The sequence below is a fragment of the Protopterus annectens genome, chromosome 2.part0 (genome assembly GCF_019279795.1).
Source record: "Protopterus annectens isolate FY-2018-M chromosome 2.part0, PAN1.0, whole genome shotgun sequence".
Lineage (NCBI taxonomy): Eukaryota > Metazoa > Chordata > Ceratodontiformes > Protopteridae > Protopterus > Protopterus annectens.
Window position 1 is genome coordinate 974,873,009 of NC_056728.1, and position 20,253 is coordinate 974,893,261.

The following is a 20,253-nucleotide window of genomic DNA, read 5'->3' on the forward strand; positions in this document are numbered from 1 at the left end:
CGCCCGGGACTCTCTGTTTGGTGGGTGAACAGCAGGACTTTCCTCCGCAAGGTCCTTTTTCGTGGCTGCTGCCACCACCATAGCGTCTACTGGCAAACCTCTCGACCAATGGGGTTGATCCTCTGGAGGGGAGAGTATCTTATCTGATCTCCTGGGGATGGCCTCAATGGAGTCAGGGTTCTTCCATGCTCGCTGCACGATGAGCTTGACCAACTCATCGGTGGGGGGGGGGATCACCCAAGAAGTAGAGGGCCGAGAGCAGAAGGCCTGCAGGAATACGGATTCCTCCAAGGAAGGATTGGAGGGCTTCCAATCACCTCTCTGCTTCAAGAATTCCAGGATGTCTCCAAAAGAGACATCATCAGGAGGTGACCATGGGGATCCTTCCACACATCACTGCAGTTTGACTCCTCTGGGGAGTCCATGTGTTTGCTCTTACACGGCCGTTTCCGAGGGGTTTCTTTGGTGGGAGCATCTGAAGAAGACTCAAAAAGGGAAATGCCCTGAATAGGGGTTTCCTGGGCCTTGTGCTCTACGAGTTCTGAGGGGGTGGCCTTTGACAGCTGCGGCTCAGAGGGAACTGGTGGGATGTCTGACGTAGGAAGATTGCTCGAAGCAAGCACCCTCTCCATCACCCAGAAAGCAGGCCCACCTGAAGAGGAATGGGAGCAGGAACCAAAGGAGACAATTTCGGAACCAGGGTCACACCCCACTCCACGCGATCCACTTCCGGGGACAGAGCCCCAAGCAAAACCAGGGCGGGCGGAATCGCCCTCAGTCCTGAAGACGGAACTGGCAACACAACCGGAACTGTGGCCGGAACTGAGGGTTCCACCTGCAAGCATGAGACTGAGGAAGGGTGGGTTCCGATGGAACCGACACCCAAAGGGGCCTTGGAGCCTTAGACACGGTCACTGTCAGCCCCGAGGAAGGGGGTCCTCTCACAGACGTTAGAAATATGAGCCTCAGAACCGAGGGATCCAAGGGAGAGAAGTATGTAGGAGTCGCCAGTGTAATAGACCCAATGCCCAGAGTGGGATGGGGTCTGGGAAAATTTGTAATTCCTCTGGCGGTCAGCAGCTGATCAAAAAGGCATACCACATCCAATTCTGAAAGGCTCCTGGTGGACCTTTCTGATGCCCCTGAGGGGGAGTCAGGCCAGTCCAAAAAGGGGCTGAAGGCTTGTCTGGCAAATGGATCCACAGACGGGGTGTACCGGGTCCGTGATGAATTTAAGAATGGCACAGATGCTTCCAGTTTGGAAACTGGCAACAAGGGAATGATCAGAGCCAAGAACGGGCTCAGAATCGAGGTCACAGCTGTGGTGGAGGTCAATAGTGGCTCCGAAGCTGTAGTCGGAACTGACGGAGTAGAAATGGGGGACGCTGGTGCCGAGGTAGAGCAGGCACACTGGTTGGAACCGAGGTTGTAGTGGGCGCCAAAATCATCGGAGCCAGAACAGGCACCTACGAGGCAACCTCAGTATGAATCACTGGAGCCAAACTCGGAACCGAGGTGGTCGGAACCGAGGAGGCAATACACGGCTTGGTAGAAGTCTTGTGGGCCTTGTGCTTATGGCTTTTGCCCCTATCACCAGCAGGTGAAGAGGGGTCTGAATGAGGAAATTTCTTGTCCACAAAAGGAGGGGATGAGACCTCTGACGCAGAAATAGCCTCCGAAAAAGGCGAAGGAAGCAGACCCTTAAGAATCAACTTGTTGCGTCTTTCATTCAGCATCCGCTGACTGAAGCTGGCACAAAAATCACAAGGAGGTTTTGCCGATAAGTGTGGAACCCCCAAACAAAACACACACTCTTCATGTAAATCACTACTCGGGAGTCTACCACTGCAAAAGGAGCAGTGTTTAAACCCGTAGTCCCTTTCTTTTCCAACATAACAGGAAACACACACACACTAAGTAGAAGAAAGTGTAGAGAAAGAAAGAGAAGAAAATACCAACAATGGTATTGGGAATACCACAAGGGTAAAAGGGGTCAACACCAACAATGGTACGAAAAGAGATACCTGTGGGTAGAGCCGAGTGAGTAAACAGAGAAAAATTAGCAAACTGACAGAAAAATTTCACAAATACTTATAAAATTTGAAAAAATATAACACTTAGCTGGAGAGCTTGGTGAAACGCTGCTAGATGGCTGCTCAGAAAACGAGATCTGAGGTAACCGAGTGAAGGGCATTGTGGGTAGCAGCTTAGCTCGGGAGTTTTTGGTGCACACAAGTTTGGTATAAGGCCGACTCGGTTCGGAGGGCTCAGAACCAAACCCCATCAGTGATCAATAGGAAGATTAACAGCGTCAGATTTTTTACTTCTGTTTATTTGTTCCTTGCACCTTCTCTCCTCTCATGGACACTTCCCAGCCTATAATGGCAGAAGGCCCTCACTCAGCGTATAAGAACAGCAGGCATACACTACTTCAGAACAAGTTTCTTTCTGTATACTTATAACCTGCATCTTCACGATACACAGTGTCCATATGTGCACTGGATGACCCACAGATGAGAGCAGGCTGACATTCAGCCTATAATAACAGCAGTCATACACTACTTCAGAGCACATTCCTTTCTGTATGCTTATAATCTGTACTTTAACATGACACACATTGTCCATATGTGCACCGGATGACCCACAGATCCAGTGTAGCTGAACATGTATTGTTCAAAGTTTGCCCATGTTTACTGACTAAATGTCTGCAGAAAGCGTTGCTAAATGTCTGACCAACTCCTGTGATGGACCAAGCATATGACACTGAGGTCAGCCTTAAGATGCCTCCACAACATACTGATCAACTAAGAGGAGTGGCCTCTACTGGTGCTCTGCCTTTTACTGTGCAAGACAGTGGCCTCTACTGGAGGTCTGTCTTTTACAGTGCAGACAGTGGGCTCTACTGGTGGTCTGCCTTTTACAGTGCAGACAATGGCCTCTACTGGTGGTCTGCCTTTTACACTGCAGACAGTGGCCTCTGCTGGTAGTCTGCCTTTTGCACTGTAGACAGTGGCTTCTACTGGTGGTCTGCATTTTACAGTGCAGACAGTGGCCTCTACTGGTGGTCTGCCTTTTGCACTGCAGACAGTGGCCTCTACTGGAAGTCTGCATTTTACAGTGCAGACAGTGGCCTCTACTGGAAGTCTGCATTTTACAGTGCAGACAGTGGCCTCTACTGGTGGTCTGCCTTTTACACTGCAGACAGTGGCCTCTGTTGGTGGTCTGCTTTTTACACTGTAGACAGTGGCCTCTACTGGTGGTCTGCCTTTTGCATTGCAGACAGTGGCCTCTACTGGAAGTCTGCATTTTACAGTACAGACAAAGCAGCAGCAGAGCAAATCTAAACCGCAAAAATGGAATTTTAAATTACAAACTCCAGGGGTAAAAATGATGTACAACTCATTTTCTTCAAATCTTCATGATATTTAAAAAGCTGGAAATTGATGGTGTGATGATTAATGCTGTTTGTGCATATGCTCCGCAAGTTGGATGTGTGATGGATGAGAAGGAAAAAAATTTGAGGTGAGTTAGATGAAGTGGCGGAGAATGTACCAAAGGGTGAGAGAGTGGTGACTGGAGTGATATCAGTGGGCATGATGGTGAAGGGATCAGGAGGTGATGGGTAGGTATGGTGTTAAGGAGAGGAATGCAGAAGGTTAGATGGTAGAGGATTTTATGAAAAGGATGGACATGGCTGCAGTGAATATGTATTTTAAGAAGAGGGAGGTGCATAGGCTGATGTACAAGAATGGAGGAAGATGCACACGGGTGGATTATATCCTATGCAGGAGGGTCATTCTGTAGGAGATTGGAGACTGCAAAGTGGTGACAGGAAAGTGTAGTTATGTAGCATAGGATGATGGTCTGTAAGATGACGTTGGTGATCAAGAAGAGGAGGAGGAGAGTGAGAGCAGTGCCAAGGATCAAAAGGTGGAAATTGAAAAAGGATGACTGTAAGGTGGAGTTCAGGGAAGAGTTAAGATAGGCACTGGGTGGCAGTGAAGCATTACCAGATAGCTGGGCAGCAACAGCAGAGGTGATAAGGGAGACAGCTAGAAAGGTGCTTGGTGTGACATCTGGACAGAGGAAGGAGGACAAAGACCTGGTGGTGGAATGAGGAAGTACAGGACAGTATACAGAGGAAGAGGTTGGCGAAGAAGTAGGATTGTCAGAGAGATGAAAGTAGATAGGAGTACAAGGAGATGAGGTATATGGTGGAGAGAAAGGTGGCAATGGCTAAGGATCACCCATATGGTGAGTTGTATGATAGGTTTGACATTGAGAAGGAAGAAAAGGACCTGTACTGATTAGCTAAACAGAGAGACCAAGGTGGGAAACATGTGGTTAGGGTAATAAAGGATATTAAGGGAAATGTACTCACAAGTGAGGAGAGCGTGTTGAGCAGATGGAAATAGTACTTTGAGGGGCTGATGAATGAAGACAATAAGAGAGAGAGAAGGTCAGATGATTTGGGAATAGTGAATCAGGAAGTGCAATGAATTAGCAAGGAGGAAATAAGGGCAGCTATGAAGAGGATGAAGAATGGAAAGGCTGTTGACCCAGATGTGGGTTTCCTCATGATGCTCTAATTTTCTCCCAGGTTACAAAAACATGCATCTGGAGTGTTTCTCCCTGGGCCTCTGCTGAAAATTGGCTTTATTCCAAGTTGGGCTTTCCCCAGTAAACAAATGTTAAATAAATACATAAAGGTGCCAAAAACAGATAAATTATTACCATCCCCAAAACACAATAATTCATCTACTAGACAATTGTTAACAATTCCTGTCAGGTCAAACTTGCCCATCTTAAAAGCACAGTATATCTGCAGCAGTAGCATCACTGTTGAACTGGATCAATGTTTAGTTCAAAAATAGTCACATCACACTTCCCTGGAATATGGTGTTTGTAACCAGAATTACCAAATCTTGTATCCCATCTGAAGAGAACAGTTCTTTACCTTAGCTGTCTGTTTACTTCTTCTATGTAGTTCTTCTGATCAAGAATTTCACTGAGTTTTTCATTCCTAGAGGAAAATGAAGATAAAAAAATGAATTACTAGTCAGGAAACTATTAATCATTAGAGAAGGCCATTTTTATAACTATCATTACAATCAGTATAATTATAATTTTTTTTATAACTATTAAAACAGATTAAGATTAGACAAAGTATCACTACACAGTCATTTAACCTGAGCAACACAAAACAAAACAAGACATATTAATTATGCACTATTAAAAAGTCCAGCTGAGTGAAGTGCTTTCCTTAATAGATCTTCACAGTAAGACTCATTCAGGAGTAGGTTGCATTTTCAAGCAAAGGACCTTTTTGCACGATGTAACAGCAATCACTCCCTGCTCTTCACAAAGCATTTGCTGCATGACCCACTTAACATCAGAGTTACACACCATTTAGTTCTTCTAATGAGAAACACGTTGCCTATGGTAACATCAGTGCAAAATCAGAGCACACGGAAAGAAAACTGTAACTACATACAGACAATAGCTATTAGACTGTTAATATAAAACACAAGAAGCCAAAAACAAATAGTGGTCCAAAAGAATACTGTAGCAAGTCTTTTCTTGACAATTTACTACAGGGAAAGACTATCAAACAACCACACTCTCTACTGTAACAAAATGAGCAGAATTCCAGTAGTTTTGCAAGAGTAACCCATGGCGGTGGACAACTCAAACAGGATCATTATTAGCATTTTGTTCACAGTTGCTCATTGGTAAGATCTTTCTTCTCTTAGATCCACTGTTTAATACTGACTTCTGCTCACTGCGTGGAATATGTGTTTTGTTTGGGTTTCCTCCCATCTTCATACAAAAAAATCCTGTTGGCTGATGGACTAAATTAAAATGTCTATACATTATTTATTTTTTTTACTGGGAAAGTCCAACTGGTCAAACAAGCCCCTTTTCAGCAGAGGCCCATGGAGAAAAGCTCCAAAAAATAACAACAGTACATCAACAGAAAAAAAAAGACATTACATTTTTTTTCATTTTCATGCAGTATACATACATGATTTCAACAATCATCATTCACTCCAACACTACATAAATTGCTCAGTTAATACCTTCCCTTAAACCATAGCTCTCATCCTCTTAGCACAAAAAATCTGGACAAAGCCAAAAATAATGCAGGGACAAAGTTTTGTATTACTATGCATTTTCTGAAGGATTTGAAGTCTGAAACTGAAATGCCCGTCATTCTTTAGTCAATTCAGTCCTCACTGACTTGCCACAAAAATCTAGAAAGCCAAAAATTTTATGAGGAATAGACCAAAAATATGAAGTAAAAATCTGGACATTCTGTAAAAATCTGGACAGTTGAGAGGTATATCAAACCCCTCCTCCTCCTCCTGAGCAATATTCTGGATTTACTGTTCCAACAGATTCCATTTATATGCTAATTGCCTCTATTCTTTTCTAATGATCCCTTTACAATATTCAGTACTTCAATTACAGTTGGTTTTGATTCTGACTTCCCTTTTCCAGTACTTTTACCAGCCAAATAGCATTAAACTGAATATGACATTACTATTTCTTTTTTATTATGTCTAGGCAATTCAGATCGTGTGTCCCAGCTCAGAAGAATCATTTCCTTAGTCACAAATATTTGCCCAATATATCTGGCAAAGAATTTTTACAATCTGCCATCTCCCTGCATTCCCCCAAAATGTTTCCAATTACCTCTCTCTTTTCCACTACAACTCCAGGATCTGCTATGTAGCTAAGGCAACATTCTCTGAAATCTTCCCATTACTCATTTACTCATTTGTAAACTGCCTTTCCAATCTCCCTACCTAATCTTTTCTAACCTTCTGATTGATTCTAATAGTTATCGTGCAGTATTATCACACTTTTATCAGTAGTATCTACTCTTGACTCAATTAAAAACTCTACCAGACCTGGTCTCTCACTCCTCTATCCCTTTTTCTTTGCCTATACTCTGTTATCAATCCTTGTCATGAAAGGTGGTCTCGAATCTGCAGTCCAAACTTCTGCTTGGCCTCAACCCACTCTCTTACCTTTCTCTCTCTAGTTATACGATTCCAATTCTATAGTCCCTTTACTAAATTTCTCCATTAATTCCACTTCCCTCTTACCAGTCTCGCATACCTCTACTTATAATCATCCCTACTGGCAAAATCTTTCTCCAATCTTGTGCTGATTCAGTTTTTAGAATACTTTCTGCTACTTTATGAATACAATACTCCTTAGAGTTGTAATTCTTTCTAAAGAACTGCATCCAAATTCATACTCAATAATTATTTCTCATGCGTCCTATTTCATTATCCATTTCCATTTTGATGTACAACCTTCTGCTTATGCTATTTATATGAACTTTAACTAGTTCTAAATTACTCCTTCACATTAGGTAATCCTAAACCACATAGTTCTATGGGGAACATCAACTCATCCCACCTCCTGAATAAATTCCTTCACCTCTATCTTCAGCCACATCTCCTCTTTTTGATAAAATATGCCTGACCTGTACATAAAACTACAGGGACTAAAACAGTATCACTGCTTGTATCTTAATATTTATATCCATAATCAGGAGTTTCCAGTTTCTCAGTTTTTGTATTAAATTTTGTTTAGTTTCTTCCCAAATACAGTTAGCTGTCATAACAAAAATCCTTTAAAATCCATACACCTACATACTTCATCTTATCATGTCCACATAAATATGAGCATTGCTGAACTAATTAATGTGTGGGTATATAGTTCACCATTATACCCTTTGTTTTATCTTTATTAATTTTATACCCCAAAATGAACTGAAACTGCCTAAAATGCTCCACAACACCAAAATGTCCCTTTCTAGATTTGCCAATTACAAAATAATATCATGTTACAGATGTGTATGTATACATACTGGGATACGACCACCAGGGCCTTTCTTTATAAGCCTAACCTTATAATCTAACCCAATTGCATCCCTATGTATCATGGGTATTTACTATGAGTGATATGTTACTTAGGATGTTAATAAAGGTGATGAGTGGTTAGGATATGTGGGTTTGTGCATAGTTACTGGCTCTCTGCGTCTGTCTAAAAAATACATGGGGCCCTGACCCAGGGTGAATTTCCAATTTCCCATCCATTGATCAAGGTTATTCTCAAGCAGAATTAGGGATGAACTCTGTTTCACATGGATGGATGCCTGTCCCAGAGGACGGGAATCCTCTGAAACACATATTTGTCTCACCAACATGTCCTATTAATGTCGTAAGCAAATTTAAATCCTTGTATCTAGAGGTTTTGATGCTGTTGGTTTTGCAGATCTTCAAAAGGTCCATCACAGCTGGATCTCAGGATGCCTCTGAGTAACCTGTAGTAGAAAGAATATAGAGATAGGGCTATAAGGCGATCTGTACAAGACAATGTGTTTACACCCCAGATTCTCAATAGTCATCTCTTGAGGTCTAAATGTCACACAGGTTGGTTGCTGAAAAGTCTTCTTTATTAGAGGATAGTATTTGCAGTATGTTTATTTGATGTTTAATGTGCATTAGGGGAAAAGAGATGGAAATTTACTCTTTGTCCTTCATCACTGTTAGCCAGGTCCCCATGCTCTGCCCTCATTAGGTTTATCAGCTCACTCCTTGCTCTCCTGTACTTTATCTGGTGTCGCTGCAGCTGGTCACGGATCTTCAGGCTTAGAGAGGTTTGGCATGTCAGATCAACTGACCAAGGGGGTTTTACATGTATGACCTATCAATTCCCTCCTTCCATGTGGTAATGTGGTATGGTCTGGGTGTATGTGCAATGTGAACAGGTGTCATATCACCCTGACTCTACAGCAGCTCAGCCAGGCCCATTTTCCACACTTCAGCTGCAAATCCCTTCAAATGACATCCTTCGACTCCATCAAGGATAGTTATCAGGAGGCACCCACATACCACTCTCCTGTCAAGACAGGCATGCCCATCCCTTCCCCAGCTACTCCATCAGTTGCCCGAGCTGCTAATTGAACCCAGGTTGCTTAGCATGTAGTCAGACCTTTAACTCTCTGTACATCACCAAAGCAACATTTTTAAAGTTAATACTTAATGTGTTCTTGAGTACAATTAAAGGACTATGCTGGAATTTTCTGTTTGTTCAAGAAACCATAATGAAGTGCAACAGAAACTGGGAAACTAGGCAGAATAAGTAGGGAAAAATGACAGCCATAAGATTCATTAAGATGTGGATATGATTTATAAACTTAATTAAGTGAAATGTAAATAGCCTAACAAATTTAAATAAAAAAGCAGAGCATTAAAATGTCTTAAAGAATGGAAATTTGATTTTATAATATTATAGGAGACTCATTTAAAAAAGAAAAGAGTGTGAAAATTAAACCACTAGGCAGTGTGGAACAGAATTTTTTGTAAAAGAATAGGCATAGACAGAGGGGTTATCACTCTGGTAAAAAGACAATTGAACACAGAAGTTGAAGAACCAGACAACCCCAGAGTGAATAAGTGAGGCAGACATTTTAAGTGGAAATTAGGATCGCAAAGCAATAACTACAGGGGACGTACATTTGCCACGAATACAACAGAAGACAAGACACATACTTTAAAGGGGGTGAATGATTTCTACAAGGACTTGTACTATTAGCAGAAGACTGGAACTTTGCTAACATACAAATTTGATACAAGTGGGGGCTCTAGGAAGAGGATGCTAACACCCTGGTGCAGATTCCCCAAACAAATTTGCAAATAATATGGGTGGAGAGATGTTGGGGTGGCAGAGTGAGAGGTTTCTAAATATGAGCTGGCTAAGTCTGGATGGGATTTACATATCTGAGGAGCATGATTACTTAGTAGTATGTACAAACTCACCCTAGGCTGCTTTTTGATCCTTTGTGTTTCAAATGCAAGTTAGAGACTCCATTGCCAATTAGGATGGCTAGACAATGGAGAACAGATGGGAATGGGTGGAGGAATACCCAAAAAAAATAACAGTTAAGGCCCTACATGGAGGCCTTAGATAATGTTACAGTCACTCATCTAGACAAAGTTATCAAATATTGGGAAGATGTGTAAAGTAAGCTTAGACTACTTTTGAAAGATCAGGAACTGAAAGACTGGGATAAAAAGAGGTGGCTCCTGAAGTATAAGTCAGAGAAAATAAAGGTGCTCCAGAAAAACAGAAACAGGCTGAATGAGTAAGAGATAAAGTGCTAGCTGAATTAAAGTAGAGATGGAGGAAACATTTAGACAAGGATATAACAACTGATCAGGAAGCAACAAAACAGAGATATCTTGCCGACAACCCCAAACTTCAGATGATTTAACTCTGAAAATGAAACATAAGGGGGAGAGGCAAATAAATGGAATACGAAACCCCAACACTGATAACTTGATAAAAAATCCAGAACAAACAGGTGCTGTGTTCAAAGGTTTTTATGAAGAGCTATATTCAATACAAGAAGAAGGTGACAACTGGCTCCCCTATTTATGGATTTTATGAGGTGGACAAACATTAGCAAACTTACATGGGTTGAGAAAATTTACTTAAACTTATTACTGAGTAAGAAATTAAGCAACAATTAAACAAAGAGACCAAGCGTAAATTGCCAGTTTGGAATGGACTTTCAACAGAAATATGAAAGGAAGGGGGAGATAAGATAATCAAGAAGTTTTATTCAGAAGAGTAGCTGGGAAAGATGTGCAGCAAGTAAGGGTGATAAAGGATAGTGAGGGAAAGGTACTCACAAGAGAGGAGAGTGTGTTGAGTAGATGGAAAGAGTATTTTGAGAGGCTGATGAATGAAGAGAATGAGAGAGAGAGAAGGTTGGATGATGTGGGGATAGTGAATCAGGAAGTGAAACAGATTAGCAAGGAGGAAGTAAGGGCAGCTATGAAGAGGATGAAGAATGGAAAGGCTGTTGGCCCAGATGACATACCAATGGAAGCATGGAGGTGCTTAGGAGAAATGGCAGTGGAATTTCTAACTAGATTGTTTAATGAAATTTTGGAAAGTCAGAGGATGCCTGAGGAGTGGAGAAAAAGTGTTTTGGTACCTATCTTTAAGAATAAGGGTGATGTGCAGAGCTGCAGTAACTACAGAGGGATAAAACTGATCAGTCACAGCTTGAAGTTATGGGAAAGAGCAGTAGAAGCTAGGTTAAGAAGGGAGGTGATGATTAGTGATCAGCAGTATGGTTTCATGAACGAAGCACCACAAATAAATCACAACACCAAAAATCACAGCACTGGAACCCAAGACAAGGAGACAAGTTCGTAGATAAGATTCAATGAGGCATAGACCACAAGGAAATAGCGTAGTATCAATTTAATAACCGCTTTCGTCGAAAGACTTCTTCAGAATACAAAATAAGGAAAAAAAACCCATACTTAAATAACACATCAATAAATCAATCAACCAATGATAAAAATTCATTAATTATAATGATCCAACTTTAAAATGCTAGTGCATGTCAAATGAACAGAGATGCAGTAATGTTTTTGTCAATACATAATTTACTGTTCCTTAAAAAACATTTAATGTTGACTGTCTCGTTTAAACCAGGAAACTGATCAGATTTTAATCTGATCTGCCACAGTGCTTCCCTCTGTTCAACAAAATTCCTAAAATCACCCCCCCTCAAGTCAGATTTACAAACCTCCACAACAGTAAATAAAAATTTTTTAAAATTCTCACACACAACTGAATGTTTAAATAAGGCATTTGATACATCATGGGTCTTAATACTATATACATGTTCACGGATACGTGTTTTTAAACACCTTGTCGTCATTCCAACATAAAATGCTGGACATGAACAACATAATCCGATGTAAATAACACCCTTGGAACAACAGTCAACATATTCTGGTACATGGAATGTCCTGTCAATAGATTCAATAACAATCAATGGTCCTACAGACAAGAACCTACACATGTTACAGTTGTAACAAGGAAAAACGCCCTTAGTACTAATACGGGTATTAACTGTTGAAGTATAGTTGGCCTCTAATGCCTTTTTAATGTTGTAAGTGTTTCTAAAAACAAAACTTGGTTTCTCAACAAGTACTCTAAAAATATCAGCATTTCCTTGGATAATTTTCCAATTACATTCAATCAAATTCTTTATGGCCTGCCCGTCAATACTCATTCCCAAGGAACAAACAGGTCCATCTAACCCCTGGTAAGTGGATGTTTTGGGAATTAATACAACAGAATTGTTGGCCCCGTTGTAATCCAGTAATGCCGGATAATTGGTGTTTCTTTTGCCAAGTACAAATGCAATGATTTCGTCCAACATAGAACAAGGGTACCCCCTACTGAGAAACAATTTTTTAATGAAAGCAATTTCATCCGTCAAGTCACTTTCAGATGAAGTCATTCGGCAGGCCCTGATAATTTGTCCCTTAGGAATATTTCTAAGGGTATGTTTTTGATGGGCACTATCGAAGTGAAGATAACTATTTGTAAAGGTTTCTTTACGATGTATCTTACTATTAAATTTACGTTCATTAATGTCCCACCTTAAAGCAACATCCAAAAAATGTACACACAATCCTGAACTCCCTAAGGTGAATTTCAAAAAAGCAACCTGGTGATTAATTTTAGTAAGAAAATCGTCAATGATAGCCTGATTTCCTTCAATAACAAAAAACAAATCATCAACAAATCTAAAATATAATAATAAATGAAAACTACTCCGTAACAAATTCAAAAAGGAATCTTCCCACCATGATATAACCAGGTTGGCGTAAGAGGGAGCTGCGGAAGAACCCATCGCGACACCTCTCTTTTGTCTATAGTAGGAATTCCCAAACAAAAAATAATTGTGATGTAACAAAATATCAAGAAACCTGCAAATTGTAGAGACTTGACCACTACTAGGGTCTAGGGTCTAGACGTCAACTTCTGGCCGACGGCTCCGCAGTCAAACCTTTACTGGAAGGCACCAGTAACCCTTTTGGTGAGCATCCTGCTTTTTCCTATTCTCTTTTTGATGAAGATTTAAGCCAAAAACAAGATTTATTGACTAGACTGTTGAAAAGACACCGCTCATTGTCAATTGAGAACCATTACTTTGAACGCTGTATTGAACTGCGGGTCATGCCTAAAGGACTACGGTTTTTTAAATGTCCGAACGGCGTGAAGATAGGCGACCCTATGTTCGGCACCCTTGTTTCTTTCTTCAATGAAGCAGGTATGTCATTTTTGAAGCTTCTAATTGACAATAACTCTGCCAAAATGGTTGTGTTGAAGGACGAAATTTGCCAATTGGAAAAAGAAATTAAGAGAGTTGGTAACGAGCGTGTTCAATGTGAATTTTTTAACAAATTATTTGATGAAGTTGACAAGCATTCTACTGAAATAACTAATAGGAAGCACATGAAACTCGAACGAGATATTGCTTCTTATAAATCTAATTCTGCTTACAATTTTTTTGTTCCTGGTAACAAGGAGCCTCATTCTAGGATGGCGGCTTCGTACTCTGGCAACAAGCGTTTTTACAGTTCTGCTGCTGTCAACAACAGTAAAGTTTTGTCTGTTGAACCTGTTGCAACTTACCGGAACAAGCCCTTATTGCCGGGTTTTGACAGCGTTTCAAATACCGGGCCCCTCAATGACCGTGGCAAGCAGAGCAATGGGGTTTTAAATAACATTACTGGTAATGCACCTGATGAGGAGGCCGGTACGGTCATTACGACCGACTCCAATGTTAACACTGTCAAGGGTCTGGCTAATAATACTACCACAGACTTGTCAAATTCTGTTACTTCGGCTTTTTTAGGGAAAAGGATCCCACAGGCCAAAAAGACAATGCTCACCAGGAGCCGGACTTTTCTGGGCTCCAACTCGTCAGAGGAAGAGAATTAAGTCAAGACAAAGGAAACTTTGATATTATTAATCTAACTGTTTTTTCTTTTAGTAATGCTGAATATGATGTACTTAGACGTGGTTTAAATTTTGTTCCTACTGTGAGGGCGGATTATGGAAAAACTGTTTTGGATATCAACAAATTTGTGAGGAAATTAAATCTTACTTATATTTTGAATGACATTCCCGAAGTTAGGAACACTTTAAAAAAACCTTCTGTATATAACCCCCCTTTGATACACACTATTAAAGTCTTTGAGGAAACATGTCTTAAAGAACTTGATAAGGTTTTTACAAGTAACTTTAAATTCAATCACAATTTGAATTTTCATGAGAGAAAAGCCTTTAATGAGTTACGGCATAAAAACAGTTTTTTACGTTTTATGAAAAGCGACAAGGGAGGGAATATTGTCATAATGACACAAGAACAATATACTAAGGAAATGTTATTTTTATTAAACAATCAGGATGAATATGAAATCATCACTCTTCCTGAAATAAAGAAAAAAGAGAGATTTATACATTCCCTTTTATATGATGCCCTTATGAATAATGAGATAGATTTGGATGTTTATGAATTTTGTGTGATCAATAAACCAAGGGTAGGGGTTCTGTTTGGTATCCCCAAAACACATAAAAGCATCACCAATCCTCCATTTAGGCCCATCGTGTCCTCTCCCCACTCAGTTACCGAGGGTATTTCATTAATTTTGGATGCTACTTTGGGACCTTTGGTTTCCAAGCAAGAATCTTATATTAAAGACTCATGGCATTTTCTAAACAGGTTTAATGAATTTGCCAGCAAATGTATTTTTGATCCTAAAAAACACATTATGTTCACCATTGATGTGGTTTCTTTGTTCACATGTATACCTCATGATGAAGGTATTGATGCCGTACGTATCCTATTGAGTAAACATGGTGAATTTAGTAGTGGTCAAGTCTCTACAATTTGCAGGTTTCTTGATATTTTGTTACATCACAATTATTTTTTGTTTGGGAATTCCTACTATAGACAAAAGAGAGGTGTCGCGATGGGTTCTTCCGCAGCTCCCTCTTACGCCAACCTGGTTATGTCATGGTGGGAAGATTCCTTTTTGAATTTGTTACGGAGTAGTTTTCATTTATTATTATATTTTAGATTTGTTGATGATTTGTTTTTTGTTATTGAAGGAAATCAGGCTATCATTGACGATTTTCTTACTAAAATTAATCACCAGGTTGCTTTTTTGAAATTCACCTTAGGGAGTTCAGGATTGTGTGTACATTTTTTGGATGTTGCTTTAAGGTGGGACATTAATGAACGTAAATTTAATAGTAAGATACATCGTAAAGAAACCTTTACAAATAGTTATCTTCACTTCGATAGTGCCCATCAAAAACATACCCTTAGAAATATTCCTAAGGGACAAATTATCAGGGCCTGCCGAATGACTTCATCTGAAAGTGACTTGACGGATGAAATTGCTTTCATTAAAAAATTGTTTCTCAATAGGGGGTACCCTTGTTCTATGTTGGACGAAATCATTACATTTGTACTTGGCAAAAGAAACACCAATTATCCGGCATTACTGGATTACAACGGGGCCAACAATTCTGTTGTATTAATTCCCAAAACATCCACTTACCAGGGGTTAGATGGACCTGTTTGTTCCTTGGGAATGAGTATCGACGGGCAGGCCATAAAGAATTTGATTGAAAGTAATTGGAAAATTATCCAAGGAAATGCTGATATTTTTAGAGTACTTGGTGAGAAACCAAGTTTTGTTTTTAGAAACACTTACAACATTAAAAAGGCATTAGAGGCCAACTATACTTCAACAGTTAATACCCGTATTAGTACTAAGGGCGTTTTTCCTTGTTACAACTGTAACATGTGTAGGTTCTTGTCTGTAGGACCATTGATTGTTATTGAATCTATTGACAGGACATTCCATGTACCAGAATATGTTGATTGTTGTTCCAAGGGTGTTATTTACATCGGATTATGTTGTTCATGTCCAGCATTTTATGTTGGAATGACGACAAGGTGTTTAAAAACACGTATCCGTGAACATGTATATAGTATTAAGACCCATGATGTATCAAATGCCTTATTTAAACATTCAGTTGTGTGTGAGAATTTTAAAAAAATTTTATTTACTGTTGTGGAGGTTTGTAAATCTGACTTGAGGGGGGTGATTTTAGGAATTTTGTTGAACAGAGGGAAGCACTGTGGCAGATCAGATTAAAATCTGATCAATTTCCTGGTTTAAACGAGACAGTCAACATTAAATGTTTTTTAAGGAACAGTAAATTATGTATTGACAAAAACATTACTGCATCTCTGTTCATTTGACATGCACTAGCATTTTAAAGTTGGATCATTATAATTAATGAATTTTTATCATTGGTTGATTGATTTATTGATGTGTTATTTAAGTATGGGGTTTTTGTCCTTATTTTGTATTCTGAAGAAGTCTTTCGACGAAAGCGGTTATTAAATTGATACTACGCTATTTCCTTGTGGTCTATGCCTCATTGAATCTTATCTACGAACTTGTCTCCTTGTCTTGGGTTCCAGTGCTGTGATTTTTAGTATGGTTTCATGCCAGGAAAGAGCACTACAGATGCAATGTTTGCTCTGAGTGTGTTATTGGAGAAATACAGAGAGGGTCAGAAGGAGTTGCATTGTGTCTTTGTAGACTTGGAAAAAGCATATGACAGGGTGCCTAGAGAAGAGTTGTGGTATTGTATGAGGAAGTCGGGAGTGGCAGAGAAGTATGTAAGAGTGGTACAGGATATGTACGAGGGTAGTGTGACAGTGGTGGACTGCAGTGGGAGTGACAGATCCATTTAAGGTGGAGATGGGATTACATCAAGGATCAGCTCTAAGTCCTTTCTTATTTGCAGTGGTGATGGACACGTTGACAGATGAGATCAGACAGGAGGCCCCGTGGACTATGATGTTTGCAGTGAGAGTAGGAATCAGGTTGAGGAGACTGTGGAGAGGTGGAGATATGCTCTAGAGAGCAGTGGAATGAAGGTCAGCAGGGCTAAGACAGAATATATGTGTGTAAATGAGAGGGAGGGTAGAGGAATGGTGAGGATGCAGGGAATAGAGTTGGTAAAGGTGGACGAGTTTAAGTACTTGGGATCAACAGTTCAGAGTAATGGTGAATGTGGAAGAGAGGTGAAGAAGAGAGTACAGGCAGGGTGGAATGGGTGGAGAAGAGTGTCAGGAGTGATTTGTGACAGACGGGTACCAGTAAGAGTGAAAGGGAAGGTCTACAAGAGGGTAGTGAGACCAGCTATGTTATATGGATTGGAGACAGTGGCATTAATAAAAAGGCAGGAGTCAGAGCTGAATGTGGCAGAGTTAAAGATGTTAAGATTTGCACTTGGTATGACTAGGATGGATAGGATTAGGAATCAGTATATTAGAGGGTCAGCTCATGTTGGACAATTTGGAGACAAAGCAGAGAGACGAGATTGCGTTGGTTTGGACATGTGCTGAGGAGGGATGATGGGTATATTGGGGAAAAGATGCTAAGGATGGAGCTGCCAGGTAAGAGGAAAAGAGGAAGGCCTAAGATAAGGTTTATGGACGTGGTGAGAGAGGACATGCAGGCGGTTGGTGTGACAGAGCAAGATGCAGAGGATAGGAAGAAATGGAAAGAGATGATCCGCTGTGGCGACCCCTAACGGGAAAAGCCAAAAGAGGATGATGATGATTAGAAACCAAGGAGGTCCCAGAAATTTGGAGAAATTATGTTATTTCATTTAAATCAAAAAAAGGTAAAGATCCTTTTAATACAGTGTTATGTAGACCAATATTTAAACTAAACCATGAATACAAAATATTTGCAGTGGTAACTGCAAACAGAATAGCTGAAGCATTATCACATACCATTAATTTGGATCAATGTGGGTTTATTCAAAGGAAAACAGACATTTGATAATATTCTGCTGATTAATCTGACACACAGGCAAGCAGGGGAAAACCAAGATACCACTTGTGATGAATGAGTGGATGAAGAAAGCATTCAACAGAGTACATTGGGTGTATTTATGGAAAATACTAGCAAAAATGGTACCCCACAATCTTAATACAGTTATTCTACAGCATCTATAATAATGCCAAAGCAAGAGTGACTAAAAATTTCAAAGGCACGAAACAGGGGTGACTGCTCTTCCCATGGGTTTTCACATCATATTTAGAACCATTAGCAAATAAAATAAGACAGTCTGAAATGGAAGACTGGCTCATAAAAGAAAGGAAAGTAAACTCACAATATTTGGCAATCATGTTATAATCTTTTTAACTAAGCCAGACAGGGACATACTACCAGATTGGTTGAGATTTTAAGGACGTTTAGAAAAGTGTCAGGATACAAAAAAATGAAGATAAAACTAAGACCATAGTAGTGAACTATGCCCCATTGCTTGTGGGGGAATTATAAAATGAAATTTGTTGTATGGAATTTTAAAAAAATGTAGAACTCCGCAGTTGAAACATTTAAAGAAATGCTGGTTAAAAAAACATGAGGAAATGGGGACAATTGATTTAAAAAAAAACAGGCAATAAAGATGTTTATTCTCCCCTGTATTTTTTGGGGCAAGTACTTACATATATCACTGAACAATAACAATGGAAACATTCTAATCGTAAAATATTGAAATTTATCAGGTCACAAGCAGAGTCTGAGATTGAGAGGATGTCATGTTAGGCCCAAGATGAAGGAATCAGTAACATTCCTAACTTGGAAGACTATTCCACAGTAATGCAACTGAATTTTATTTATAACTTTCAGGATAATACCTATAACTAACTAGAAAGAAATTGTTAACTTCACAAGAAATAGCTTCATACATCAAAGTGCAAGTTTCTGGCATTTCCTAAATTACAAGGTCACTAGAGATAGTTATTTGGATCAGCAAGGGAACCTGCTGGAACATAAACTAAACTGAGAAATAGGTGCTTGATGGAACTTTGAAATAAAACCAAGAGATCTGCTTAGATTGTGACCTCACACAGATACAATACTAAATGACTGGCACATTAGGCATGAAACAGTATTATTTTGGGAGCAATTAAGCAAGGAAGGTAGAAGAATGGAATGATAAAGTAGAAACAAATAAGATAGACAGAAGTAAGTGGATGTTATACAGGAGATTAATATCCATTCTAGAAAAATATGACTGAGGAGTATTGAGAATGAACAGGTAAAAAAAAACTCCCTTCGTACAATGACTAATAGAAGCTAGGGCTGTTGAAGCCAGAAGGGAGAGATTAGTAAGCAGTATGTAAAAATTATTAAACAGCAGTAATGCAGGTAAATGCAACAGAAGTTTTACAGAAAAGTGGGAACAATTATTAAATACAATTGAATTAAGCAGCAGATGGATAGAAATATGTAATGTTCTAAAAGTAGCAACCAAAGCAAGGCAATTTCAGAGGTTTGGGTAGAAATGTCTCCGTAACTATTTGTATACTCCGTAGCGACTCAATGACTCTGTCTAGGAATAGAGGGATTCACCAGCACTGTGTTTACAATTAGCTACTTCAAGAAGGGCTTTGTTTGTGGATCTTAGTTGGCGAGCAGAATTGTGAATGTTGAGCATGCCTGAAAGATCAGGAATCTTGTTTGGGTGGTACAGCAATCTATGAGTTACGGTCAGTTGGTTATAGTTCTGTAAGTTGGCGAGTTCGAGCCGACCTAATTGTTTTAGTGAGTGACAGTGGTGGGAGCGGAAATTAGAGTTGGTTGCAAATCTAGCTATTTTATTAGAGCATATGGACAATTTGTGTAGGTCTGTCTTGTTAAGGTTTGTTAATATAGAGGATGCATAAAGCAATGTAGAAAGAAGGTGAGTTCTGGATATAATAATTTTGGTGTTTTTGGTTAGATAGTTTTTGCAGCAGTACAGGGTTCCTAGTTTTTTTATGGACTTTGGATATGGTTTGTGCAATATGTTTGTCAAACTTTAGGTTTTGGTCAAGTATTACACCAAGAAGTTTACCTTGTAATACTGGGGAGATGTCTGTGTTACTGGCAGAACTGATACAGAAAAGAGCAGATGAGTCAATAGTTTTGGTAGGGTGGAAAAGCATAAGTTGAGTCTTTTTGGGGTTAAGTATTAGTTGTGAGCTTTTTAACCAGTTTTCGATATTGGAGAAGACCTCTTGGGTTTTAGTCTGGAGTGTGGGGGCTGAACAGATCAGTGTAGTATCATCTGCATATTAGACTATTGTATCTTGCTGGGTGGTGGTGTGGAGGGTGTTTGCAAAGATGTTAAATATTAGGGGTCCCAGAATGGATCCCTGTGGTACACCTACTGTTACTGGGAGAAGGGGAGAGGGAATTATGCCACTTAATTGCTTGTTGGTGGTTGGATAGGTAGTCTTCAAACCAGAGTGACGAGGGCTTGCTT

At 39.8% G+C, this 20,253-nt stretch overlaps 1 protein-coding gene across 1 annotated transcript in view; it reads right to left on the reverse strand.

Moving 5' to 3' along the window:
* LOC122793328 (protein RUFY3-like) overlaps positions 1 to 20,253 on the reverse strand; it is a gene marked incomplete in the record, with an annotated part of 2,132,439 nt that overhangs the window by 1,465,072 nt on the left and 647,114 nt on the right. Inside the window, 1 exon segment of the mRNA XM_044061223.1 lies at positions 4,958 to 5,023. Coding sequence (XP_043917158.1) covers positions 4,958 to 5,023 — 66 coding nt within the window.